Here is a 27197-nt window from a genome sequence, read left to right on the forward strand (position 1 = left end):
CCCTGTAAGTTTAGACCCATCTCCAGACTGCTCTATGGCTCCACTACTATATTCATTTAGGATTAATAAAACATTAATTGGGTGTTTTAGTCGCGCCATTAGCGACATATCTGTTGCATTAATATCTATCCTGCCCCGAAAACTCCATGTTAACTTTCAGCCATCTCCATTTAATGGATGGTGTGTTATGTAACGCTTGAGTAAGTTACGGTGATTTGTGTCCCTGTAAGATAATACATGTATATTTGTACATTAATTAGGTCACGTGTCCCCAACTCTCTAGCCCTGAGGAAGACCCCACGGCAAGATCAATACGCATATCTGAAAACGAGGGTCGAAACGTCGACAACACATTGTTCTTTCCTGTCAACTCCACACCGCATTGTTCTCATTTGTTGTGCATTTGGAGTATGATTTTTGTAAAATATTTTGCATGAACCTATTGGTCTGGTTCTGGGTACATGAATATGTAACTTTATTGAACTTGTCCTATTCGCTGATTTTACTGTCACTGCAAACCCTTTTCCTTCACCTATTACCCGCACATATCACATCCCCTTCCCTTTTTCCCAACTTTTGGGGCACTGTAAAACTGTCATTGACCAATGAATGCTTAACAGTGAAGTATATACGAAATACTAGCACATTGTGAATAAAACAATGTGCCTTCATGATTTGTCTTTTTTGATTCTCTAGACATTCTTTGTTATTATTTCATGCTTACTGGGACCCCTTCCCATACTTCATTTGATAACCCAGGTCCCCGTAACTTTGTCTGGGTATAACCCCCCCATTTATAGCATATATACTCTAGACCACATGGGCACGTTATCATGTAGACCACGTTCTTCGTGTTGCAATTGGAGAACTGGCGTTGTTCCCATGATGTGCCATTTCTAAAGGTTAGGGTTTTGCTTTTTTGGGTTTGATGACAGCAGCTGCAATCTCCACAGGGGAAATGTCCTTGTACCCCAGTCACATTCTGTCTTCCAGTGGGGTTTTGTCGTGGTCTCGTATGTACCAGCATGTCTTTAATGTTTCTGCCCCTCCGGTGTGCATGCATTGGTTTCTCAAAATCCAGGTCTCCACAGTTCAATATTCCCCAATGTTTATTTATGATTTTTGATACCTGGTTTGATATGAATGTATATGTCGTAACACAAATTGGTCTTTTGCTTGCTCCTTTATCTTGTGGATTGTTCTCTAGGAGTGCCTCCCTGTGGTTATTCCTTGCGCGTTTCATCGCTTTATCAATGGTTTTAACAGGTTATTGTCTCTGTACAAGTTTGGTTTTTAAATCCTTCGCCTGTTTGTTAAATTGGTTCAATTCTGTGCAATTTCTTCTGAGTCGTAAGAATTGTCCATACGGTAGGTTCTCCCTTAGATGTCTGGGATGGAAACTATCGTATCGCAACAAACAGTTCCTGGAGGTGGGTTTAAAATGGGTGGTGCTTTTCAGCCTTCCATCCTCAGTGTATATATTCAAATCCAGGAAAACCATTGATGTGTTGGAGATAGTGCTGGTAAATTTTAGGTACTCATTCTGGTTGTTGAGCCAAGCTACAAAATTCGTGGCACTGCTTATATCCCCATTCCATATGATGAAGATATCATCTATGTACCGTTTCCAGGTATTAATCTGGGAACGGTATGGATTGTTTTCATGTAGGATTTTGTGCTGTTCCAGATGGTGGACGTATAGTCCCGCTAGACTTGGGGCAAAAGTACTACCCATGCTCGTTCCATGGGTCTGTAGGTATAGGGTCTCTTTATATTTGAAAAAGTTGTCTTTCAAAGCCATGATGATGCATTCTAGGACCAGGTTTCTTGGTGTCTGGTACTTCCATGTATTGCTGAAGAGCACTTCCTCTATGATCTGTAGTGTCTCCTCATGGGGCAGGCTCGTATTTAAGCTCTCCACATCGAGGCTTAGTAAGAGCTGTGTGGATGGATCAAATTCCTTCTCTTCCAGTAGCTGTAAGACCGCTTTAGTGTCTTTTAAATATGTGTTGGTAGATTGTACCATCGGTCTGAGGAAAGCATCCGAGAATTTTGACAATGGCTCCAGAATCGACCCAATCCCGGAAACAATGGGCCTTCCCGGTGGATTTTCGATGTTCTTATGTATCTTCGGGATACAGTAGAAATATGGTATTTTCGGAGTAGGTTGTTGTAGGAAATCCGCTTCCTTTTTGCTGAGCCAGTCATGGGCTAGGCCTTCCTCTACCATGCCGCCAATCCGGATCCGAAGTCCTTCTGTAGGGTCTCTTTCCAGCACTTTGTAGTTCCGTTCATCCGATAGTAAACGTTGGCACTCATTATCGTATGCCTCCAAGGTTTGCAATACTATCGCTCCCCCTTTGTCTGCTGGTTTTATAACGAGCTCACTGTTGGTTGTCAGCTCTCTTAGGGCTTGTTGTTCATCACCACTTGTGTTATAGAAGACATTCTTCCCTTTTGTGTTCAGTTGGTTGACCTCAGTGGTCACTGCTTTTTCAAAGGTTAGGATTTCTACGGGAATTGTAGAGTCTGGTGGGGTGAAGGTTGATTTCAACTTCAAACCCGTGTCTGTTTTATCTTCTGGTAATGGCTTGTCTTTGAAAAAGGCCTGTAGTTTTAGTTTCCTGAAGAAATCCTGTAGTTCCATGTTAAGTTTGAAGACATCTGGTTTCTGAGTTGGTACAAACCCCAGGCCTTTGTTTAGAACACTCTTCTGTGTCGCTGTCAGTGTCATAGGTGTGAGATTCACAACTAGGTCCCTCTCTTGCTGGTTGACGGTTGGTTGGGAAGTGACCCCGTCATGCTCCGGGTTGTCCGGGCGTTGGGCTGCTCCTGGTCTTCCCAAGCGACAGTGTTGCCTTTCCGGTTCTTGCCTCGTGTGTTCTGGCGTGCCCCTAAAAAAGGTTGTTGTTGCCCTCCATATGGTTGTTGCTGGCCATAGTACCCTTCGCTGTATTCTTGGTTCCACATTGGTCCAAACTGAAAAGGGTTGAATTGTGGTGGGCCCATAAATTGTGGGAATTGATTTTGTGGTTGATACCCACGCCATCCCCTTTGTCTAGGGAACTGCTGTATCCTTTGTCTCCAACCTCCTCTGCGTTGTCTGTTTCCTCTATTCCCGCTTGAATTGGAACCTGAGGAGCCATAATCAGAAGTGTCGCTATCCGTGTCGCTGAAGGTGCTTTTGGAGACGTAATCCACCTTCGTGTATGGATATGCATTTTCGGGGGTAAACTTTGCCACATCTTTTGTTAATTTATTAGTTTTGCTCTGTTTCAGAGTGAACTCGAAGTCAGTCATTTGTTGGTTTAATTCTTCGAGTCTAGTTTTCAACTCTTCTGGTGAGATGTATGTTTTCAGTTGGACCTCTATTTTGTTTATTTCAATTTTGAGTTCCTGTGTGATCCTGGTAGCTGTCTTAATTATGAGTACTAACCAGTCTCTTGAACAGTGCCATGAGATTAATGACCACTCTTTCTTAAAAATTAAATCGTTTTGAAAAATGAGTGGTTCATTTTTAACAATTAGGCCAGGTGGTGCCATTTTGTTACGAAGGTACTGAGTCATGAACAGCCCATGTAGGGCTGCTTTTATTTGGTTACGTCTGAGATTCAGCAGCTCATTCCAATCATTTGTTTGTGGGCCTGTTTCCTGGTTACACAGGCCTTCGAAGAGGTTGGTATCAGATAGGATCTTGTCAATTTCATCCTCTGCAAAGGTGAGGCCGTGTTCATCTTCCATTTTGAGTGGACCGCTGGCTTCTTTTATTATACCTAAGTGTGTGTCTCTATGTGTGTGATAATGTGTGTCTGGAGAAAAAACTCCCGCAGCTGTGCGCTGCCTAAAGACTGCAAAAAACAACAAAGGGAGGTAGAGTAAAAAGATAGGATTCCTACTCCACAGGCACTGATAAATAAACAAGGAGAATCCTACTTCCAGTGTGCACCACAAGGATGGGGAACACTCAGTGTTGTGTAAAATACCCCTCACACACCAACAGGCCCCTTGGTGTCATGCTTCATCATCTGGGTCTTCGCACCCCGCTAAGGGGATGCGGCACGCTGCGACCTGCGACTACGCGGGAGCGTTGACAAGAATTGACTATGTGTGGTGTGTGTTGAGTGCAAGTGAGGGGATTTTCTCTTCATGTCTTTTGCCCATGTGACAAACTGAATTATGGATCGTCCTATGGAATGCCCCAGAAATTAAATAAACAATATTCAGAATACGGGAAAGCAATAGTACTTCCGCTGGCCCAAGGTGGCATACATTGCACGAGATCAGTGCCACACAGAGAGACGATTCATGCGTCCGCGCATGCGCCGGTAACTAGTAAACCAAGGTGCAGCGATTATGATAAGCGCATGCGCGAGCTCTCTTGAACAGCTCAACAACCGGGCATGCCCAGAAGGACCCGTGTGCAGTAGGAACTTGTGTCCGGGCTTGCGATAGGCAGGGAAGCGGATACTCCTTATTTGGTCTGCCAAAAACCCGGTAATTAACGTATGAGAAAGGATATATGTTACATCGAGACGGTGAACATGTATACGATAGGCGGGGATGCGGATATCCCTTATATGGCCGTCTTCCGACTTCCGCTAATTAACGAATGAGATAACACCAAAATCCCCAATATATACCACAATGTCGCTCGCTAACGCATTCACAGCGGAGCAGCACAAGGTGGTAGAAGGAGGCCAATTTAGGCGGATTCCGTGAGTATTGTACACACTAAAGCTACTCCCAGATATCCAGATTTAGCTTGAAGTCAAACAGTGAGTAAAAGGAGTAACACTGAAACCACTTCTTTACCCTCACAGATTGTGGATCCACCTACCTACCTTGATGTTCTGGATATGCTCATGATGCAATATACAACAGTGACTATGAATATGTCCAAAAAGAACAATTTTTTTAAAAAAAACCTTAAGTGTGTCCTGTATGTTATATGTTATGTGTGTCCCCCTTTTTTACAGGTTAATTTAACTGTTTGGGGCTCCAGGTGACTGCACCTGTCTGAGCCAATCCTATATGGTAACCAAACTAAATGGAGTTTTTCTTCTTTTTTCAGGGCATGCAAGTGCATGAACCTAAAATACCGCTGTAGGCACATTGCTAGCCTTCGTGAGATTGTTATCACTTTTTAGTAAAAAGAGAATTAAGATAACACTTTTTGATAGAAATACGTGAGTAGGGGTGGGAAGTTGTGCCCCGTCCTGAAGAAGGAACACCAGTTCCGAAACATGTCGACGCACACCAGAGGTTTTGTCCCTAATTAAGACAACTAACCTCGCCTTTTTGCACATCTTTTTAATAGCACCAGCTAGAGGTACAGAATAAAGTTTTCACACCACCCACTAGCCAGGTACTTTTTAACTTTTTCACTACACCCTTCACTCACATTAATCCCCTCACTTGCACTCAACACACACCACACATAGTCAATTCTTGTCAACGCTCCGCGTAGTCGCAGGTCGCAGCGTGCCGCATCCCCTTAGCGGGGTGCGAAGACCCCGATGATGAAGCATGACAACAAGGGGCCTGTTGGTGTGTGAGGGGTATTTTACACAACACTGAGTGTTCCCCATCCTTGTGGTGCACACTGGAAGTAGGATTCTCCTTGTTTATTTATCAGTGCCTGTGGAGTAGGAATCCTATCTTTTTACTCTAACTCCCTTTGTTTTTTGCAGCCTTAATCAATCAATCAATCAATCAGTGACACTTGTAAAGCGCGCTACATACCCGTAGGGTCTCAAGGCGCTTGGGGGGGGGGGGGGGGGGGGTGCCGCTACTGCTCGAACAGCAAGGTCTTCAGCTTCTTCCTGAAGGAGAGGTGGTCTTGGGTCAGGCGCAGGTCGGACGGGAGGGAGTTCCAGGTCTTGGCGGCCAGGTAGGAGAAGGACCTTCCTCCTGTAGTCGCTCTTCGGATGCGGGGGACGGCGGCGAGGGCGTGGTTGGCTGATCGGAGGTGGCGTTTGGGAGCGTAGAAGTTGACTCGGCTGTTGAGGTAGCTCGGGCCTTGGTCGTGTAGGGCTTTGTGTGCGTGGGTGAGGAGGCGGAAGGTGATTCTCTTGTTGATAGGGAGCCAGTGAAGGTCTCTCAGATGTCCGGAGATGTGGCTGGATCGTGGGATGTCGAGGATGAGTCTGGCTGAGGCGTTTTGGATCCGCTGGAGTCTCTTCTGGAGCTTGGCGGTGGTCCCGGCGTAGAGGGCGTTGCCGTAGTCCAGTCGGCTGGTGAAGAGGGCCTGGGTGACGGTCTTCCTGGTCTATGTGGGGATCCACCAGAAGATCTTTCGTAGCATGCGTAGGATGTTGAAGCACGCCGAGGAGACGCTGTTGACTTGCCTGGTCATGGAGAGGGAGGAGTCCAGGATGAAGCCCAGGTTTCGTGCATGGTCTGTCGGTTTGGGTGCGGTGCCCAGGGCGGGAGGCCACCAGGAGTCGTCCCAGGCGGAGGGTGAGGAGCCCAGGATGAGGACCTCCGTCTTGTCCGAGTTCAGTTTCAGGCGGCTGGTTGTCATCCACTCGGCTACCTCTCTCATCCCTTCGTGCAGGTTGGCTCTGGCGGCGGCGGGGTCGTTGGTCAGGGAGAGTATCAGCTGGGTGTCGTCGGCGTAGGAGATGATGCTGAGGTGGTGTTTGCGTACGATGGCCGCGAGGGGGCTCATGTAGACGTTGAAGAGGGTTGGGCTCAGGGATGATCCTTGGGGGACGCCGCAGATGACTTCGGAGGCCTCTGACTTGTACGGTGGTAGGCGGACTCGCTGTGTTCTTCCGTCGAGGAAGGAGATGATCCATTCCAGCGCCTTGTCCTGGATTCCGATGTTGCTGAGGCGCTGTATTAGGGTGCGGTGGCAGACCGTGTCGAATGCCGCGGAGAGGTCTAGGAGGATGAGGGCCGCTGTTTCTCCCTTGTCCATCAGGGCTCGGATGTCATCGGTGGCGGCGATGAGGGCGGTCTCGGTGCTGTGTTTGGCTCGGAAGCCGGACTGTGAGGGGTCGAGGGATCCGTTCGTCTCGAGGAAGGCGGCCATCTGCTTGTTGACGGTCTTCTCGATGACTTTGGCTGGAAACGGGAGAAGCGAGATGGGGCGGTAATTCTTGAGGTCGGTGGGGTCCGCTGTTGGTTTCTTGAGTAGAGCGCTGAGTTCGGCGTGTTTCCAGCTTTCGGGGAAGATGGCGGTGTCGAAGGATGTGTTGATGATTTCTCGCAGGTGGGGTGCGATGACAGTGTCGGCCTTGTTGAAGACGTGGTGAGGGCAGGGGTCGGTCGGTGAGCCTTACTGCCCTAAGCCTTGTCGAGTCGACGTTTAGGATCGATAACGTTTTGAATTTCGAGTCCCTTATTAGTGTCTACTGCCTTCGGCGCCGACTTCTTTGAGTCAACGTCCTTGGCCATTTTCTTCGGTGCCCCGGCCTTCGGCTCGACACTCTTTAGCGACCTCCCCGGGTCGATAACAGTCTTCTGTTTCGTCAGTGCCGATGGTTCAGAAGTCTTCGATTCAACCAAAGTAATACATACTTTCGGTTTCGATTTTGCTTCCGGTGCTTTCGGTTTTGTAGACACCGATGCTTTAGGTTTCGATCGGTCAACCGATGGCTTGTTTGTAATGTCCGTAGCCGGGTCTGGAGGCGAGGCTGTAGAACTAAGGGTTTGATCTCTGGTAAGGCCGCGTGGCGATCCCTCGACCTGAGCCTTGTGAAGTGTTTGGGTTGAGGCCCCCGTACCAACGGTTGGGCCTAGCTCCTCGCTCGAGCTATCTTCCACGGCCCCAAAGGCCTCATAGTCGTCTCCTACCTTGCCGACGACGTCTTAGTTATCGACCATTTCAACATCTGCGTCGTAACTGGAGTCGATCTCCGATGCAGGATCGGACAGGTTCTCTTGAACTTCCTGCTAGACTCCCTAATCTTCCTCGGCATCGAAGATGTTCACCGGGTCAGGTGCCGTCTAATGGGCCTCCTTTCGCGCTGCGCGGCGAAGGCGAATAGTCTTCTTGGAGCGGAACAGAGAACAAGCCATACAGCTGGCTTAATCGTGATCCGGAGACAGGCACTTGTTACTTGGAGTTGCAAACGGGACATCTCTTGAACGGGCTCCGTTCCATAATGGATCGTCGATAAGGCCTCTGGCGCCGACCGGGCCTCAAGTGCTGAAAAGCCACACGGCTCTTCTTGACGTCCGGCTCGAGGATAGAGCCGGAACAAGTACTGGGCACCGATCGCAAAGACCATACCGACGATAACTAAAGGCCTTTTGGCCAAAAATAAAAAGTTTTCTATTGATTCCGAACTTGAGTTAACAAATCTACATCCGAACCCAATGGCGGAAAAAAACAATCTGAGGATAGAGTGGATGCCCATGCGTACTGTAGTCCAGGGGAGGAGCCACCTATCTCGTGATACTTCGAAGACTCTTCCAGGACAACAATGTGCAATCATCCGGACCCAACACTAGGCGGCGATCTATGCACAGATATGAATTCAGCAGCCTACTTGCCTCGAACATCAAGGTCAGACATGGACCAGTGCATCTAGATGTGCCAGGTCATTAGCCAAATGTACACAAGAGTCTTGACTTCTATTCATATCAGACCTGAGCATGGTGGGAGTTGATGATAGCCTGCTACCTGTGATGAAGTGTTCAAGGGGGGCCGTGTCCACAATTATGCAGTTCTCATTAGAGTCTGTGCCTGGAAGCCCCGCATAGGATGCGGCAAGTAGAGAATCCAGTGAGTTTTCTTGATTCAAGAGAGGGGACAAGCTTGGTGGAAGCGAAAGGTGCCTTTCAGTGTTCTGGATGGCTGTTGCGACAACCTCAATGGTCTTCTGGAGCATTTTATCAATGGCAGTCAGACTTGGCCGCGGGGTGGTGGAAGTTGTTACTGCCATTTTATGCAAGTCTTTTGGCCTAGGCACTGCTGGTGTTACATTTAATCGAAATTTACTGTGGGACAAATGTTTGGGCAGTTTAGTGTACTCTTATCACTGACCTGATAACAATGCAAATGACCCAGGTGGAAATGGCCTGCCAAGGGGGGGTGGCCCAGCCCGGCCTCCTCTGGCCTCTGAGGGCCACAGAGGGCCCGCCCTTTGCCCGGGGTTAGCCCGCGCGCGGTCCCGCGACGCAGGAGGTAGTACTGGAATTTATGCGCCGCTTGGCGCGATGCTCCCCAGGTGCGGCTCCGGCCGCAAAGTCTGCTGGTCGACGTAGTCTCCTCCTCGCAGCAGAAGCCCACCCTCCACTCAGCGGGCACTCAATGCTGGTTTCAGAGTGTGGCGGCGGGATGCGTGCAGCGGGTTCCCTGGTCAGGCAGCAGCAGTTCACAGGACAACAGGAGCAGGTAAGGTTGCGACTCGGGCACTGCAAAAAAAAAACCCTTGCTGAGCCAAAGAAAGCGCAAACTGAAGAATGTCAGACAATAGAGTCTTCAACGGGTCAATGGATTTCTCCCCACACCAAGAGAGAAATTTAGACCACCTATAAGAGTAGATAGACTTGGTGGAATGAAGCCTGGCTGATAAGATGACATCCGCCACATGTGGTAGAGAAAAAGAATTCAGGTTGCCCCGTTCAATCTCCAGGCATGAAGGTGTACGGTCTGGAGGTAGGGGAGTAGAACATGCCCCTCCATCTGAGAGAGGAGATCTGCCCTGAGAGGGAGATGGAGTGGCGGGCACAAGGAGAAGTGGAGAAGACCTGTGGACCACTCCCTTCTAGGCCAATCCGGGGTGATCAATACGACTTAGGCAGGTCCTGGCGAATCTTCCTCAGAACCAGAGGAATCAAGGGTATGGGAGGAAACGTGTAAAGGAGTTTTGAGTCCAAACTCAACTGAAACGAGTCTCCCAAAGCTCCCTGCATCAGATATTGGAGACTGCAGAATGACTGGCAGTGAGCATTCTCGTGAGTGGCAAACAGGTCCACCCAAGGAGTCCCCCACGTCCGGAAGACGTGACGAACCACCTCCGGATGAAGCCTCCACTCGTGATCGGCTGAGAACTTCCGACAGTGTCTGCACGCACGTTCAGAGCCCCAGCCAGATGAATTGCCATCCAAAAAATCCGATGGTCCTGAACCCAGGAAAAGAGACGCAGAGCCTCTGCAAAGGTACTGCAACCCCACTCCTCCCTGTTTGTTGACATACCACATCGCGGCAGTGTTGTCCGTCAGGACTTGAACTGACGGACCGTGAAGGGAAGGGAGGAAGGCCTTGAGCGCTAAACGTATCGCCCGCAACTCTAAAAGTTTGATGTGAAGCAACCTTTCCTCTGGAGACCAAAGACCCTTGATCTCCAGATAACCCAGATGAGCACTCCACCCTAAAGTGGATGCAAAAGGTATTACTGTGGCAACCGGCGGAGGAAGATGGAAGGGCCTTCCTTGAGACAAATTGCCCTCCACGCTCCACCAAGACAGATCTGCTGCAGCTTATCTGGAGATCCTCACTGACTCCCTGAGATCTCCGTTGTGCTGATACCATTACCTGCGGAGGCACCACTGGAGTGCCCTCATGTGCCAGCTTGCATGGTTGACCAACAGAATGCAAGAAGCCATCAGACCGAGCAGACGAAGAACCTTCAGGACTGGAACGACTGCTCCATTGTAAAACAAAGGAATCATTTCCTGTATGTCGCAAATCCTTTGAGGAGGAGGGAATGCCCGACACAGTTGTATCCAGTACAGCACCTCTGAACAGGTTGCGCTGGGAGGGCACCAGGTGAGATTTGGGTACATTTATCGAAAACCCAAAATGAACAACAACTGAATTGTGACTTGCAGAAGATGGAGCACCTTTGCTGGGGATTCTGCCTTGATTAGCCAATCATCCAGATAAGGGAAAACTGGTATCCCTGATCCTCTAAGATGTGCCCCACCACAGCCATCACCTTGGTGAAGAACTGAGGCGCAGTAGTAAGACCAAAAGGAAAGACCGCAAACTGGTAATGCTGCGAACCCACCGTAAAACGGAGATGCATCCTGTGCGACTTCAGGATGGGGATGTGAAAATATGCATCCTGCAAGTCCATCAACACCATCCAGTCTTCTTCCAGCAGCGCTTGAAGAACCTGCGCAAGGGTGAGGATCTTGAACTTCTCCTGCTTCAGAAAGGAGGTTCAAGACCTTGAGATCCAGGATTGGGCGAAGTCTGCCATCCTTCTTGGGGATCAGGAAATACCGGGAGCACCCCCGACCCCTTTCCTGCTCCGGAACCACCTTTTCGCGCACCTTTTCTCAGTAACGCCAGGACTTCTTCCTGCAGGAGTAGCAGGTGGTCCTCCGAGCAAAACCCTTGGCAAGGAGGGTAATTCGGTGGTAACTCCCGAAAGGGAAGAGCTTAGCCATTCTCTACAAGATTGAGAACCCAAAGGTCCGATGTGACCGATCCCCAATCTCATAGAAAATAGGTAAGCCGACCCCCCAGAGGACCCGCATGATCCGGAATGGCTGATATAGGGCTGCTTTGCTGATGGAGGAAGGTGGGGAGAGGAAGAGGAAGAGGAGGAGGATGCTTGATGTCCTCTAGGACGAGCTCTTTGTTTGCCCCTATATGACTTATACAGCGATTTTGCTGTTGCTGCTGCGTCGGCTTGTAGGGACGAAAGGAGGATCTCCCAAAACCCCTATACCTTTTGCCTACAGTTTACCTGGATAGTAACCTAAGGATCTGGCCGTAGCTCTGCTGTCTTTGAATCTCTCCAACACAGCATCAGCCTTTTTTCCGAAAAAGCCTGAGCCATCAAAAGGTAGATCCATTAAGGCAGCCTGGACATCCGCTGAGAATTGGAAGGACATCAACCAGGCCATTCTTCTGGTGGCAACTGAAGATCCCATAACTCTCGCTACCGAGTCGGCTGTGTCCAAACCACTCTGTATGTCATGCCGAGCGGCAGAGAGTGTCAACAATCACCTCATTAAAAAAAAATTCTATCTGCCTCTGGAATTTTAGGAGCCAGCTTTTTCACAGAATCCATCAAAGCATGGATATAACGCCCCAAGAGGCATGTAGCATTTGTTGACTTGAGAGCCATACTCGCCGATGAAGACTCTTTGCGGCTTGGTCCTGTTTTTTTGATTCCTTGTCCCCAGGCACCCGAGGAAAAGCACCTGCGGATTTCTTGGAGCAGGCAGCCTGTACAACCAAGCTCTCTGGCAAAGGATGCGAAGATAAGAAGTCTGGGTCACCAGGAGCCACCCTGTATCTTTTCGCAACAGCTTTTGAAACAGCAGGAGCTGTAAGAGGTCTATTCCACACCTCTAAGATTGGCTCCGTCAAAGACTCATTGAAAGGAAGCGTGGGCTCTACAACAGAAGATGGAGTGGAGGACTTCTGTCAAAATATTCGACTTGTACTCTGCAGTAGGTAGAGTTAAATTCAATACATCCGCCGCCTTCCTGATGACTTCATGATATGGAGCCACATCTTTAGGAGGGGCATCAGAGACTGAGGCTAACTCCCAATCCGGTGACAGTTCCAGTCCACTAGCCTCCCTTAAATCAAAGAAATCCTCAGATTCCTGCAGCTCACCCTTTTATATCTCGGCCTCCCGGTATCTTTGTTCATCCATAAGTCGCTGAGCCACACGCCTCGACCTCTCCTTCGGGAACAGTGCCAGCAGATCCGGAATCTACTCAGACGGAGCCGGCGTAGAGCTCGGAGCTGGAAGACCAGGCCTCAGTTCTCGATGTCGGACCGGAACCGGCGCCGGTGACTAAGGCATCAGGGTTAAAGGCTTCGGCGGCACCAAGAAATGCCAAGGCGGTGTCGGAGCCGGCATAAATGGCATGAACGGCGCCGGAGCATAAGACTGGGGGATTCCCAAGTTAAATGCCATCAGACCCATGGGGCCAGCCGGTTCTCCAGAGGGGTACAAGGCTCTTGAATTACAGAGGATCCCTCGAAAACCGTTGGCGTCGACGACACGGAAAAAAAGGGAACTGATGTCATCACGCCGACGTGGTCCTATTATGGAGTCGGTGACGTCAGCAGAGCCGCGCGCGATGCCATGCTTCTGTGATGTAGTCCACGTCGGCGTGAAGCTACAAAAAGAATTTCCGAATGTTGCTGACGCAGGGGGATATTCACAAGGTGAGGAATCCACTGGCAGATGTATCCATCAGAAAGATCTTTTCCTCTACAAGTCCTGCTCTGTTATCAGGAAATGGTAGGTGTCTTTCGGCTTGGATTCAAATTCCTTTTGGGAAGCGGTGGAACAAATGAGAAGCAATAAAGGAAGTGTCACCAGGTGCAATGCGATGGCGATGAGCAACCTGCATTTTAAGAGGCGGGTATGAACAAGGCTTCAGCCAAGTGCCCTAAAGTGAGTCTGTAAGGACCTCATTAAAATGGCTTTTTTTTTAAACAAAATCTGCTTGTTGCTCCATGAAGGGCAAAAGAAATAACCTGTTAGTATAGCTCAGGTGATCGCCCTTTACTAGCTCTTAGTGTAGTGTGCTTGTGATTCAGATATAGCTGTGCCAAGTAAGTGCTATGGAACTAGGGCTTTGCCACCTAGGTGGAGTTGGAGATTCCCGCGGATCGGGAGAAAAATAGTTAAGCTTTGATCTATAATGAGAAGTGAAAGGCCGCAAACTAAACATTCATTATGTAGTTGGTGGTAAGGGTCATGTGGCGGAACATTAGTTTTCTATCAATTTTTGACTTGCATACAGCCAGGGATAACTCCCCCGGAGTAGCTAAACATTTATTGAAAAGAGCCATCAATTGAGGACTTAAAAATCACTGCTTTTGAGGAAGAGAACAGTCTATAAAAATGAACACAAATTCATGATCCAAAACTGACCTGCTCAGCCGTCCAAGGAAGCATGCAGGCTTCCGCTATTGCAGTCAGCGCTTCCTTTGCATTACCTCCACACTTGACATCTCCGATCTTATCCACCAGCCCATCCATGACCACAAGAGCAGAGGTTTTGGAGAAATTTCCGTTCTGGGCTACCAGAGCCACTACGTGCAGCTTCATCTGCATCACCTGATACAGGAGAAGAGGCTCATTAATAAACAATGCAGCTTTGGAAATGCCAACCTGAGGGAAAGACTTTGTAGCAATCTGGCATGAACATTCAACTGAAAATGTAACCAACTTCAGTCCACTATGTGTGCAAGACAAAAACAAGCATTTACAATGCAATGGTTTCGCCTTCGGAAAAGTTTGAGCCATTGGCATTCTAAATGGCAAACTTTTTATTTATGTGTTGGTTTTGAAAACAGATAAATAAATGGCATTCTCATTTACAATGCCAATACACACACCCACACAAGAGCCCCCCACACACACCACACAAGAGCCCCCCACACACACACACAAGAGCCCCCCACACACACCACACAAGAGCCCCCCACACACACCACACAAGAGCCCCCCACACACACCACACAAGAGCCCCCCACACACACCACACAAGAGCCCCCCACACACACCACACAAGAGCCCCCCACACACACACACGCAAGAGCCCCCCACACACACACGCAAGAGCCCCCCACACACACACGCAAGAGCCCCTCACACACATACGCAAGAGCCCCCACACACACGCAAGAGCCCCCCCCACACACACACGCAAAGAGCCCCACACACGCGCAAAGAGCCCCAAACACACGCAACAATATTATGGAAAGCGAAGTCCAACTATGTTTAAGGGACCAAAGGGCAATTCGTTTAATACACACATTAAACAAACTTGGCAAAAACAGCGATTTACAAAAAGGCGTAACATCATAAAAGGGCAGTAGGAAGAATGGCTTGCGCCATTGCTACAGAACAACACGTTTTCAGTGTGTTGAATGGGTATCAGCATATTTGTATCTGCCCCAGAGACTTAAAGATTGTGATCAATTCACTAGGCTGTATTAATCTCAGTCACACAAGCATCAATGATTGCATGTCTCTTAGAAGCCCTTCTAAGCGCTGTAGTGAGATAGATTAACGCTGGATGTAGTTCCCTCGAGAGGATGGAACGCAGACTTGACCCGCAAGGATCTCAACCTGTGACCCTCGGGTCGGCTATTTCCTCTGTGTCCTCTTGTCCCAGACTCACACACACGCACACCTGCAGCAGACGCACTGACCCACCGAGATAACTCACCGTGATCAGCCACCGCCGGCAGCACTGCAGTCTGCAGCTCGGTCGGCGGCGCTCCCACAGCTCGCGTGGGGGGTTGGGGAGCGGGGCAGGGAGCCGGGCGCAGGAGTTGCCCTCCCTCGCTGACATTCGGGGTTATTTTTAGTCGGGCTGTATCAATGCAGCTGTCCCGGCAGCCTCACTGGGGGAAGTGACACTCGGGCTGGCCTCACTCCGCTCCTACGAGGCCGCCTCCGGTGCTGCCGCTCTCCTCTCGGCCCTCTGGTAAGGTGGACGGCTGGTGAGTACCCCCCGCCGGAGCTCCGCTGCCCCCGGGCACCCGGAGGCACCGTAGCGCTGCGAAGAAGAGGTGTGTGTCCGGTGCGAAGGCCTGAGAGCGTCCCCGAGCTGCCGGCCGGGAGCAGCGCAGACTTCCAGCGCTCGCCGTGGTTCCTCTTCTCGCGCTGGGCGGCGGGGGGGGCGGGCACTTCCGGCCGGCCGCGCTGGGATTGGCCGGCCGGCTGAAGAAACCCCCGGGCGGGACACCAATATTTGCGCAGTTAGGATGCTCGGGCGGTAAGCGCAATTGCTGCGGCGTTCGTCGGCAGGAATTCATCTGCTTGCTTTGGGTCGGTGCAAAGCCCAAAGTCTCTATAAGTCAATGAAGCTGCAGCTCCCCGCCAAGCACGACCCCCTCCCCTGCTTGTCCCAGAGGTGGAGGGGGTTACACTACGGCTTCCCCCCCGGGGCTTCCATATTGGCACAGCAGGGTGGACACGAGGTGGGCTGTTTTTCCATTCAGCGCTCCTGCATCCCGATGGGTGATGCGGGCTCGCCTTTGTAATTGATGCTCTGCAGCGAGTAATGATGCACTCATTGGAAGGGTGATCTCGGGCGCAGAGAGGGGTAAATTGAAGGGGACAGGTGACGGGGGAGGGGGCAGAAGAGTGATCGGTGGAGGCATCATTCATGAGGAGGGGGGCGGTGGTAAAGGCCGACAGTGATGGCCTCGGGGTCTGTGGAATCGGATATGGAGGGGGTGGGCCCAGGTAACGCAAGCTTGGAGGGGCTTCGGGCCAGGTAATGACATCCCCTTGTGAGGTGGGGGAGGGGGTGCATGATAGGCAGGCTTGTGTTGTAGGAGGGGTTAAAGGTCACGGGGCCTGTGATTCCTCATAGGGGGGGTTCTTTCTCTTGACTGCACATCGACAGAGGGGTTAGGAGGAAGGGGGCACAGAGATAATCCCGTGCACCTCTGAGGGATAAGTGTGTGGGGGAGGGGCGATGCGAGCTGGAAGGAGTCTGAGAGTGTTTTTCTAATGGGGGGATGTGGGGTCGATCTCAGACGTGGTCGATCACTCTGGCAGGTCGGATATCTTATCGTAATGCTGGAGTGCAAACTGACGCCAACATTTTTTCTAGCTCGAGTAATAAGCTTAGCAGTCTCCCGGGGTGCCGTTCTTACCTGCTGGACGGGTCCGGGTGGAGTGCAGCCGCCGGCCAGGAGCCGGGTCCGGGTGGAGTGCAGCCGCCGCGCTCAGTCTGTGTCCGGGCTCCGGGGGCGGGGAAGGAGGAAGGCGGCCATGAGGAAAGAAGCGGGAGGGGGCGGGAAAGGGGGAGGAGAGACGCGGCGGACACCAAGAAACAAGCGGGAGGGGGCGGGAAAGGGGGAGCAACAGGAGCAATCCTTGTCGCTCAGCCCACACACTCTGTCTCTCTCTCAACAACACCAGGCACCCCAGCATTCCACTACCTCATCAAGCATTCCAACATTCCACACACAACACAATCATACTGGCAGAACAGCAGGGAACAGGTAACCAAGGGAAAGAATGCATTGAGAATTCAAGTCACAACACACTTCATTATTCATCCTAAAGGCATCACCGCGCCCTGTTGCTGTTACTCCTTCACCCTTGACCATGACAGCATGTAACACTTACTGTTGCTATTACATGTATACAGTCATCTAATCTGCCACATTCTCTTCTCAGTCTACAAACTAGAGCGTTACCGTTCTTCCCTATGCTTCCATCCGTGGCATGACCCAAAATAATTCGTCTCCTTGCAATATTTTGTGAGGCCGACCTAAAATTTCACAGATCAGCAATGGCCTCATGGCTGGACGAGATTTGGCTTCACCTGCGGATACCTGTGCTTAGAGTCGATTGTACCATAGCTTCACACTCCCACCTATTGGCCCGAAATGTGAACCTCGCTCACCAGTCACATTTTGTATGTGTTTTGTAATCGGGCAGGCTGTCTTTTCCGCTCCGGTGCCAGTTTTTCCTGGCTTGCCTCTGCCATTTTCTGCCTAACACAGTGTCCCTAGGTCTATTATGAAACTTTTCACGAGTCATGCTGAAAGGCTCGGGACTTTATTGACGGTCACCTGAGAGGGGTGACTCAGCACTTAGTTCACGGATCAGCTGAGAGGAGTGACTCAGCACTTTGTTGACGGGTCATTGAGTCACGATGGGAGGTGCTCGGTCCTGTAATAGCCCTTCACAAGCAACATGTATTTTTCTCAGAATAAATATCGGGGAACGTGAGCGCCTTGTTTCAGCCCGTTTAACTGCCTTTGGCATCTCATGACCTGTTTTCTATCCGGTTTCTTGCGACGCCGTATACCCCATGGGTTTTGTTTTTAGCCACAGTGAGACCTAAACAAAAATTGTACTACGTATTTTTCCACTCAATCAAAATCTTAGACCCCAGTCATGTCACGAATTGTATTAATAATCCCTTCCCGTTGATTGAATTGAATGTCGAACTCCCTCCCATCCTTCGTACTTTTGCGAAAGCTGACTTTGTATAGGCCAATGGGATAACTGAATGAAAACAACTTTTTTCCTCTGTACACCCTTTGACAGTAGCGTAAGCAGCATTTCAACTTTCTAGCTCGAGTAATAAGCTTAGCAGTCTCCCGGGGTGCCGTTCTTACCTGCTGGACGGGTCCGGGTGGAGTGCAGCCGCCGGCCAGGAGCCGGGTCCGGGTGGAGTGCAGCCGCCGCGCTCAGTCTGTGTCCGGGCTCCGGGGGCGGGGAAGGAGGAAGGCGGCCATGAGGAAAGAAGCGGGAGGGGGCGGGAAAGGGGGAGGAGAGACGCGGCGGACACCAAGAAACAAGCGGGAGGGGGCGGGAAAGGGGGAGGAGAGACGCGGCGGGCGGACACCAAGAAACAAGCGGGAGGGGGCGGGAAAGGGGGAGGAGAGACGCGGCGGGCAACAAGAAACAAGCGGGAGGGGGCGGGAAAGGGGGAGGGGAGACGCTGACGACGGAAGGCGGGTGCCGGCAATGCCGGACCAGACACGGGGGCGTTCCCGGCATCGCGTGACGTCGGCAAAAGCCAAAGAATGTCGGGAACGCCCCCGTGTCTGGTCCGGCATTGACGGACAGGCCCCTCGTCCAATGGCAAGGCTCCGTTTACGGAGCCAGCCAATCAAGGACGAGGGCCGAACCAAAGCACCCTACGGTTCTCAACAGGATTTCGCCTGCGCGGAAAAGCTGCGCAGAGCGCAGCTTCCGCTAGGCGAAACCTAAAAAGCAAACATTCTGTGAGTTTCACAACATTCAGGTGACTTACAATGCACCTCCTATGGATTCAGGTGTCCTGGCCAAGAGCGATGGCTCATTCCACTACTGAATAACCTGAAAGGTCCTGTAAAGATCCGTCATTCTGGGTAGGACATTGGAGCTGCTGTGTGCTAATGTCGACCACTGAGTATGTATGCATATGGTAAAAGGTAACAGGGCGCTGTGCATGGTCAAACACCATGCACAGACAAGCTGCAGTAGAGGAAGCTGGGATGTGGACGGGTAATTAATAGTCCAGAGTGATAGTGATCTTCATAGAGGAGTCTTCCACACTTTGCTAAATTTGAGCAGCATTTGGACGGTCCTGGTGGATACAGGGAGGTTTCACATCATGGGTGCACAAAAATAAAGCGTCATGTGTTTTTTAAAACCTTTTTTTACACTTTCGTCTGCTGCCTGATGGTGTCCTGGCTGTGGTGTACACAATCAGTGATGTTGGGCGTCTGCAAGATAAGTGTGGTGCTGGTCGAGATGGCTCTGGAAGCGCTATTGCAACTTTTTGTTCTCCACGTAATACTGCAACTCCCTCCCTCTGTTTTGTCTCTTTAGTCAGAACTCTGCAGCTCACTTTATGTCATTAATTCGAGTCATATTAAGTCTCATTTGCCCCCTGTGGTCAGAATCTCTACGCCCATTGCTTCAAACTACTCCTGGCACAGGCCCTGGCTTCCTTCGGTGCAGCTTCGAAGCTCATTCTCGCCCACTGCCTTTGGTCTGCATTGGGATTTGTACTCTTCAATTGCCTAAGAAGTGAAGTCACTTTACAAACCATATCGCCAACAGTGCAAAATGAGTCCCCTTGATTATAGCTAGGTTTCTGAACTTTCAATACTGCAGGTCGTGCAGATTTACTCAATCCTGCTTAACTACAACAGCACCATCTTAAGAATAAGAGACCATGTAAGTTATTTATAATGTTTTATATAGCGCAAACAAGATTCTGATGACGATCAATGTGCACACTTTCAAGCAGGAGCAGCAGCTTTGAGGCGTAGACTGGCTTGCTAAACAGGCAATACTATGTCTTCGAAATGTATTTAAAATATATTTTAATGACCTAGTGGAAAAATACAAGACAATAGTAGGGGTGCCAAAAATGGACTAGTCCAAAACTGCTCATCTTCATATCAAGGTAATCTCTGCAGTTATTTTAAAAGCCATCAGAAACAGCTACCAACAGACAAAAACTAAGTGCTTTAAGTAGTGTTCAAATGAGTGCCAAGCCGACACCAAGTGTGTAGGATTATGCACAAAGTCAGCTTTAAATGCACTCCTGACCTCTACTCATAAGTAATTTACCTTGTGCTAAACCAGTTGTTAAAAGGCCCACTTTAGCCAAATAACTAAAATATTGGCAACAGGAGAAAGTAGCTGAAAAAAGCTGTACACTCGTGTAGACTCATCTTAAGTAAAATGTTTTTCAATATAGGTAAAACTACTTGCAGAGAAGAACAGAACATACACTGAATTCATATCAAATCGAACACATTAGTAAAGTTCCAAAGACCAATACAGTTCAAAATCATATCACTGCTGGGTATACTTTAACAATGCAGGTTGAGCAGTCTCACGTGCATACACTAAATGAATAAAATATTCATTTTCACAAATACTGGTATTTACAAAGCTCCAAATAGCAACGTAGAACAGGGAAAATACAAAGAATTTGCATTATATCCGGAGGTTGATAGCAACATAGTTCACCGTTTTTGCCTGTCCTTGTTTCACAATTTAAATTACTTACCAAGAGATCAGCATCTCGGGAAACTTTGCATAAAAACTGTCAAACTACACAACCTTATTTAGCCTTCAGATGAAATCTAATTTGAACTATACCCGACCAAGACTGCTGCAGACTCATTTTTAAATAAGTTAAATAAAATGTAAATCTCATACAATTTTCTTTAAAGTTTCAGCAACGATTTTAATGGAGCCTTAAAATGTTCAGAAAGTACATCACCTTTATCAAGTTCTGAGCCAAACACAAATCTACCAAACTGGTAACTTATTTATGTAATTTTAATTTGAAAATGTTATATATATACACACACCTCTTAAAAAACCTGGTGGTGAATGATTAAAAAAATACTGTACAACTTCTCCATATTCTAGCATCAAATTGATCCTTGTGCTGAAGCTCCCTAAAGTACGAGTTACTTACCTTCGGTAACAATGTATCTAGTCGAGACTATTCTAGCCGCAGATTCCTTAACGTAGAATCACCCCCAGGCGTGAGACTGGATCCGGAAAACTTTTCTTCCACAGCATCCCTTCGCGCAGGTGGGACAGTACCATGTGACTCCGCCTTGACGTCGTCCACGTTCGTGACGTCAGCGAGGATACAAAAGTTCTGCCTCGGCACGCCTATATCGTGTTTCTTCATAGAATTTTTCCTCCGCGCCACAAAGCGGAGCCATCACAAACAAAACTGAGAACACTGGAACAGTGTGCGAAGACCCAGCTATACTGAAGGGAGAGAAACGAATGGCGAGGAACAGCACGTATCCAGAATAGTGCCAGGCACCAAGGCGATAAGGCAGGAAATAAATGACTAGAGTGCAGCTACTGCAAGCAAGCTTGCAACCAACATAACTGCCTCCCTGTAGGTAGAAAGCACGTGAAAAAGAAAGGGCACAGCAGACTAAGAAGGCTGCAACCACCGCCCAGAGCTAGAAGGATTCCAGGCCAGAATGGATGATCAATGACAAGTCATGGATTGGGATGGGGGTGGGTGGGGGGGCATTTCCCAAAAGGAACCGAGGCAAGAGAGGACCTCCACCCCAAGGACTGTAGAAGTCATAAGTGCAAGCAACACAAGAAAGTGGGACAACGAACCCTACATTGGAGATGAAATGCATGGGCGCAGACGTACCCAAGCATTCGCCCACCAATCGCCAGAAAGGAAGGAATGGAGCAAGAACAAGGCGAGCATCCCCCTAGGGAGGGAGTAAGAAAAAGGCACTCGCAGAAGACCGCCGCCACGAAGCAAGCGAGTGCCTTAGACTGAGATGGGTCCGGCAAGAAAAAGGGAGGAAGGGCGGGTCTTTAAGGAATCTGCGGCTAGAATAGTCTCTACCACATACATAGTTACCAAAGGTAAGTAACTGGTACACCTGATGGACTACTAGCCGCAGATTCCTTAAAGTAGAATGGATAACCTAGCCATTCCCAAAGGGAAGGAGGGTTTGCGAGAAGACCTCTCCAGCTCAGACGTGCCCAAGACCCCCAACAGGGGACCCGCCATGGGGAGAGGGAGAAATAGCCTTGTCCACCACAACAGGGGATGAGTCACAGGCCCGAAGCTGAAGAGAACCTCAAAATCGTGAGGGAACACCTGCCCCGCAGGGGTCGTGTTAGAACGAAAAAAAGAGGCAGCCCAGCCTTAAAACCAGTAGAAAAGCAAAGACAATCGAAGGAGGCCAGAACACCCCCAGCCCAATTAAAGTACCAGGGACCTCCACCAAAAGCCCCAAGGTACAGGCAGCACAGAGGATGAAGAGTCGCCTACATACTCCAAGGAAAAGAGGCAGAAGCACAGCAAGGCCCTCCACCGGGAAACATATCCAGTGAAGAGGGCCACCGAGCCCATCACAGCTTGAAGCCAAGAGACGAGACAGACTGACGCCTCAGCAATAGGGCAGTCAGAAGAAGAACGTAATCACACAATGGCCCCGCAGCACAAAAAAACGGGAGCACCAGGGCCCACTCCAAGGCCGCAGGCCACATAACAGAAGAGCAGGCATGGGCAGCCAGCCGCTGACAACACTACAAAAATGAGCACCCGGACCAAGTCAGGCTTAGAACAAGAGGAAGGCCATGAAACCTTCCCGGACGACCCCCAAAGGGGTTCGCCCCGGACAGCACAGAACAAGTAGGACAGACCAGGCAGTCAATACAGGAAAACATCTGACAGAGGACCAGACCAAACGGCAGGCAAGGGGCAAAACACTACAGCACAAAGCCATAGATGGCAAAGCCATGCTCTAGTAAGTACAAAAGACTGCCCCATCAAAAGACAGCGAAACCAGGAAGGGCGAAGTACCCACAAGGGGCAGTCCACACCCTTCCTGCGTAAGACAGGGCTATACAATAGATACCTGTACCCCACATAGGGTAGGACATGTTCCAAGAAAGCATGGGAACCGCTCTTAGGGAAAAAACAATCCTGCATCCGAGGACAAAATCATAGACCTGCAGCAGAAACCACAGAAGGCTTAGTAATCAGCCAAAAGGAACATTCTTAGCAAAAAAGGCGGCTGGATCAGCAGCCAACTGAAGAAAGGGCCAACCAAGGACCAAAAGGGCACAGTATAACTCACAGAAAGTGTAACAGCCACTCAATACCAAATTACCAGGCGTAAGTGGGATAACACCTCCCACCAAGACCCGGAGGATCAGCAAACCAACCTGAGGAGGAGAACAGAGCCCCGCAAGCAGACGCAGAATGGCAGAGTCGGCTTGAGTATTAAACAGCAGGACCAATACAAATATTGGGAGACGCCCTTTTTAAAGAAAAAGGGAATGGGTTTGTAAACAACAAAAGTTAAAAAGTTCCCTTTTCCTGGTTCAAACTGACCCTGTGGTCTTTTAATCCGGCCGTGTTCTACACTGGCCTAGGAGTATAGTCAAGTGGGAGTCACACCTTAAAGTAACAAATTTACAAACTGGTTGTTTTCCATTTTTAGATATTCTTGCTTCAAAAACAGTATGAAATATGCATCAATAGTCAGCAGAGGGTAAAACATACAAAGAGGTTTTTGTAATTAGAGTATACAAACTTAATTATATCAAAATAGAGCTGATTTGTTCATTTATTATTACATAAAAACAATTTATCACATGATTTATTAAAACATGGCATTACATTTCCAATATATAAAAAAGATTAAGAAAAAGCAAGAAAATGTTGACGCAGCGTTTGTGAAAGTTGATCACCTTCAGGACAATGCTTTCTTCTTATATTAAAAACAATCTATACAGGGAAGAATAAATAAAAATATCTTGTTTATTATAAAACATTGCTTTAAGTGAAAACCTCTGATTCTTCTGCTACTTTTTACAACAAAATTCAGTTCTGTATTTCTACATTCCTATTTAGTGTGTATTATTCCTTTGGGCGGGTACCTATATATCATCTTTTAAAGGTATAGTTCTAGTTCATACAGCAATGGTTATTTCATACTCTTGCATCATGTTTAACAAAAAACAACTCATATTCCTTGTTACTCTGTGGGCTCCGTTAGCTTGACCTACTCTGGAACAAATCGAGAAACACTGCAAGGTTCGTGATTGCCATACTCGCTAAGTAATTTTCTGGTTGCAGTTCTTCTAGATTGACTTGTGAATTGTAGTGCCGGAGAGTTTCTAGGACTCCAGCTGGTCGTTATTACTGTAACGTAAAGAGTATTTTCTTCAGTTATCACTCTCATAACTCGAGGTATTTGATGTACACTCCAGGTAACAATATTCTATTCACTTACTTTTTATCTCTAGGGCCAGATCTTGTGTATATTCTTATGCTCCTAGTGTCTTTAACTCCTTATTTTTATCTATGGGTGTTGCTTTTCTGAACAAATATTAAGCTAAAAAAAATTTGGGTGAATCCTATTGACTTATTTATTAGGTAAATTGATTCTTTGTTTGATCAAAATTGCCAACCGGAGTTCAAATATGTTAGGGCAGATGTACTTCATTCATGGTAAAAACCTCCTCGCGGCGGTTGTGCCCGTTCAACTTCTGGATCTAAAAAAACTCTTCGCAGTTGGTACTAGAGGGCTATAAAACAAACAAGGATTATCATTCCTGTTTTTAAGTGCCCTTGCTTATATTTGTACTGATGTTGAGCCTCTTACCTCAAATGTTAACTTTTTTTTAGGCGCCGTACTTACTTGTACTTAAGTTTCGAACGGGCATCAGTTCATAAACTGATGTCCGTTCCAACGTTAGTGCTCAATTAAGATCAATTACGAGCTCTTTACCCAATTAATGCAAGTATAAATAGGAGAGCGAACAGAGCCCCAGTCTCGGTTGCAGCTTCGACACGGGACGGTTGTGGAGGCCACTTTCCAGAAACTTACAAGTAAGTGCAGCTAACCTCTGGCCCCTGGCATAGTCAATAGATATATAATGTAAACAAAAAGATTTTGCCATGATAGATTTAAGCCTTACAAAAGTTGTTCCTCCCTTTTTTAGGAAATTCCTGAAAATAGATAATCAGGAAAACCTATCTACAGAAAACATACAAAATAGGTCTGCACCAGCACAAAGATTTAAGGTAATGAATACAGAACGAACATGACTGACTGTCAAAATAGGACACATACGTTTTATGGATATTTTGTAAATAGTAACAGAAGGTTGTTTTTCAACAGTAAAATAAATCTGGGACCACAACCATCCTGTTAGGAATCCAGGCTCCTAAAAAAGAAAGTTAAAGAACAAGTTACTTACCTTCGGTAACGATATATCTGTAAGAAACATTAGTTAGTGTTAGATTCCTTACCTTAGAATATCCCCAGGCGTCAGTCTGGATCCGGAAACTTTTGCGTAGCAGTACCCCTGCGCGTCGGTAGGCGTCGTCTGCAGGCGTCCCCTGCGGCTCCGCGTCCGTCGTCGGCGTCGTGCGCCGTGATGACGTCGCTGGAGTACATAGACGCCGCCTCCGCGCGCTGACGTCAGTTCTTTGCACACAGCATTTCCGCGCCAGGAGACGCAGAGCCATGAGAGAACCAACACTGGTGCCATGTACAAACTAGGGCCCTGAAAGGGATGACCTTAACCCTAGGTATCAGTTCGCAGAACGGGGAGGATGGGTGGGTTCGGTAAGGAATCTAACACTAACTAATGTTTCTTACAGATATATCGTTACCGAAGGTAAGTAACTTGTTCATCTGAAAGAAACACGTTAGTGTTAGATTCCTTACCTTAGAATACATACCCCAGCAATACCAACCCCGGTGGTGGGTCTGCGAACCAATACAAAACTACACCAGAAAGTCCTGGAGGACAGAACGGCCAAAGAAGCCATCCCTCCGGACTTGACTGTCCAGGCAGTAATGCCTCGCAAAGGTGTGCAGCGAGGCCCACGTAGCCGCCTGGCAAATGTCCTGCAAGGGGACTCCCCGGCCCAGGGCAGTAGTAGCCGCCGTGGCCCGAGTGGAATGGGCCCTCAGCCCAACAGGAGGCTCCTTCCGAGCCAAAGAGTAGCACGCTTTGATGCAGAGGACGACCCATCGAGAGATGGTTCGTTTACAAACCGCCCGTCCCTTCTTCGCACCCACGTAGCCAACAAACAGTTGGTCATCCACCCGGAACTGGCGTGTGCGATCCATGTAAAATGAAAGCGCACGTTTTGGGTCCAGACGATGGAGCCGCTCTTCATCCTTTGAAGGATGCGGAGGCGGGAAGAAGGAAGGGAGGGTGATGGACTGCCCGATGTGAAAGGCCGAAACAACCTTGGGCAGGAAAGAAGGTCTAGTCCTCAGAACCACCTTGTCAGGATGAATGGACAGGAAAGGAGGTTGGACAGAAAGAGCCTGGAGCTCACTCACCCTCCTGGCAGAGGTGATGGCAACCAGGAAAGCCGTCTTTAAAGTCAGGAGACGGAGAGGGCAAGAATGAAGGGGCTCAAAGGGAGCACACATCAGGAAAGTTAGAACCAGGTTCAAATCCCACTGAGGCATCACAAACGGAACAGGTGGAAACATGTGAGTGATGCCTTTCAAGAATCGAGTTACAATCGGGGATTTGAACAAAGAAGGCTGATCAGGAAGCCTCAAGAAGGCTGAAAGGGCAGAAAGGTAGCCCTTGATAGTGCCCAGAGCAGAGCCCTGCTGGGCAAGAGAAAGAAGAAACAGAAGAACCTCCGAAAGAGGGGCAGAAAGAGGATCCACAGCCTTTGCTGTGCACCATGCCACAAATCTGTTCCACCGACAGGCGTATACCGACTTAGTGGAGGGACGCCTGGCTGCCAGAATAACATCACAGACTTCAGGAGGCAAGTCAAATGGCCTCAACTGCCGCCGCTCAATCTCCAAGCATGGAGGTGGAGACTGGACAGGTTCGGGTGGAGGACCGTCCCCTGCTGCTGCGACAGAAGGTCCTCCTGAAGGGGCAGGCGGATCGGGGGACCGACCGACATGCTGAGTAGCTCGGAATACCAGTACCTTCGAGCCCAGTCCGGAGCCACAAGGATAACTTGGGCCCGGTCGCGCCTGATCTTCTTCAGCACTCTGGGCAGAAGTGGTATAGGCGGAAAGGCGTATAACAGACCGCAACTCCACTCGCGCCGAAAGGCGTCGCCGTGCGAGTGCCGTCTTGGAAACTCCAACGCGCAGAACTGATGACATTGCGCGTTCTCTTCTGTGGCGAATAGATCTAACCAAGGCTCTCCCCATTGCAGAAAGATGCCTTGCGCCACGTCCGAGTTCAGACGCCATTCGTGATCCATCGAGCACCGACGGCTGAGTTCGTCCGCCCTGGCGTTCAGAGAACCTGCCAGGTGTTGAACCGTCA

General features: G+C 49.0%; 1 protein-coding gene across 8 annotated transcripts in view; it reads right to left on the minus strand.

The window, feature by feature from the left end:
* CKAP5 (cytoskeleton associated protein 5) overlaps positions 1 to 27197 on the minus strand; it is a 901993-nt gene that overhangs the window by 626912 nt on the left and 247884 nt on the right. For all 8 annotated transcript variants that reach the window (XM_086959680.1, XM_086959676.1, XM_086959682.1 and 5 more), the window contains exon 17: positions 13809 to 13994. In XM_086959680.1, the coding sequence (XP_086815806.1) occupies positions 13809 to 13994 (186 nt within the window). The remainder of the gene's footprint in view (positions 1 to 13808; positions 13995 to 27197) is intronic.

The sequence above is a fragment of the Lissotriton vulgaris genome, chromosome 2_2 (assembly GCF_964263255.1).
Source record: "Lissotriton vulgaris chromosome 2_2, aLisVul1.2, whole genome shotgun sequence".
NCBI lineage: Eukaryota > Metazoa > Chordata > Amphibia > Caudata > Salamandridae > Lissotriton > Lissotriton vulgaris.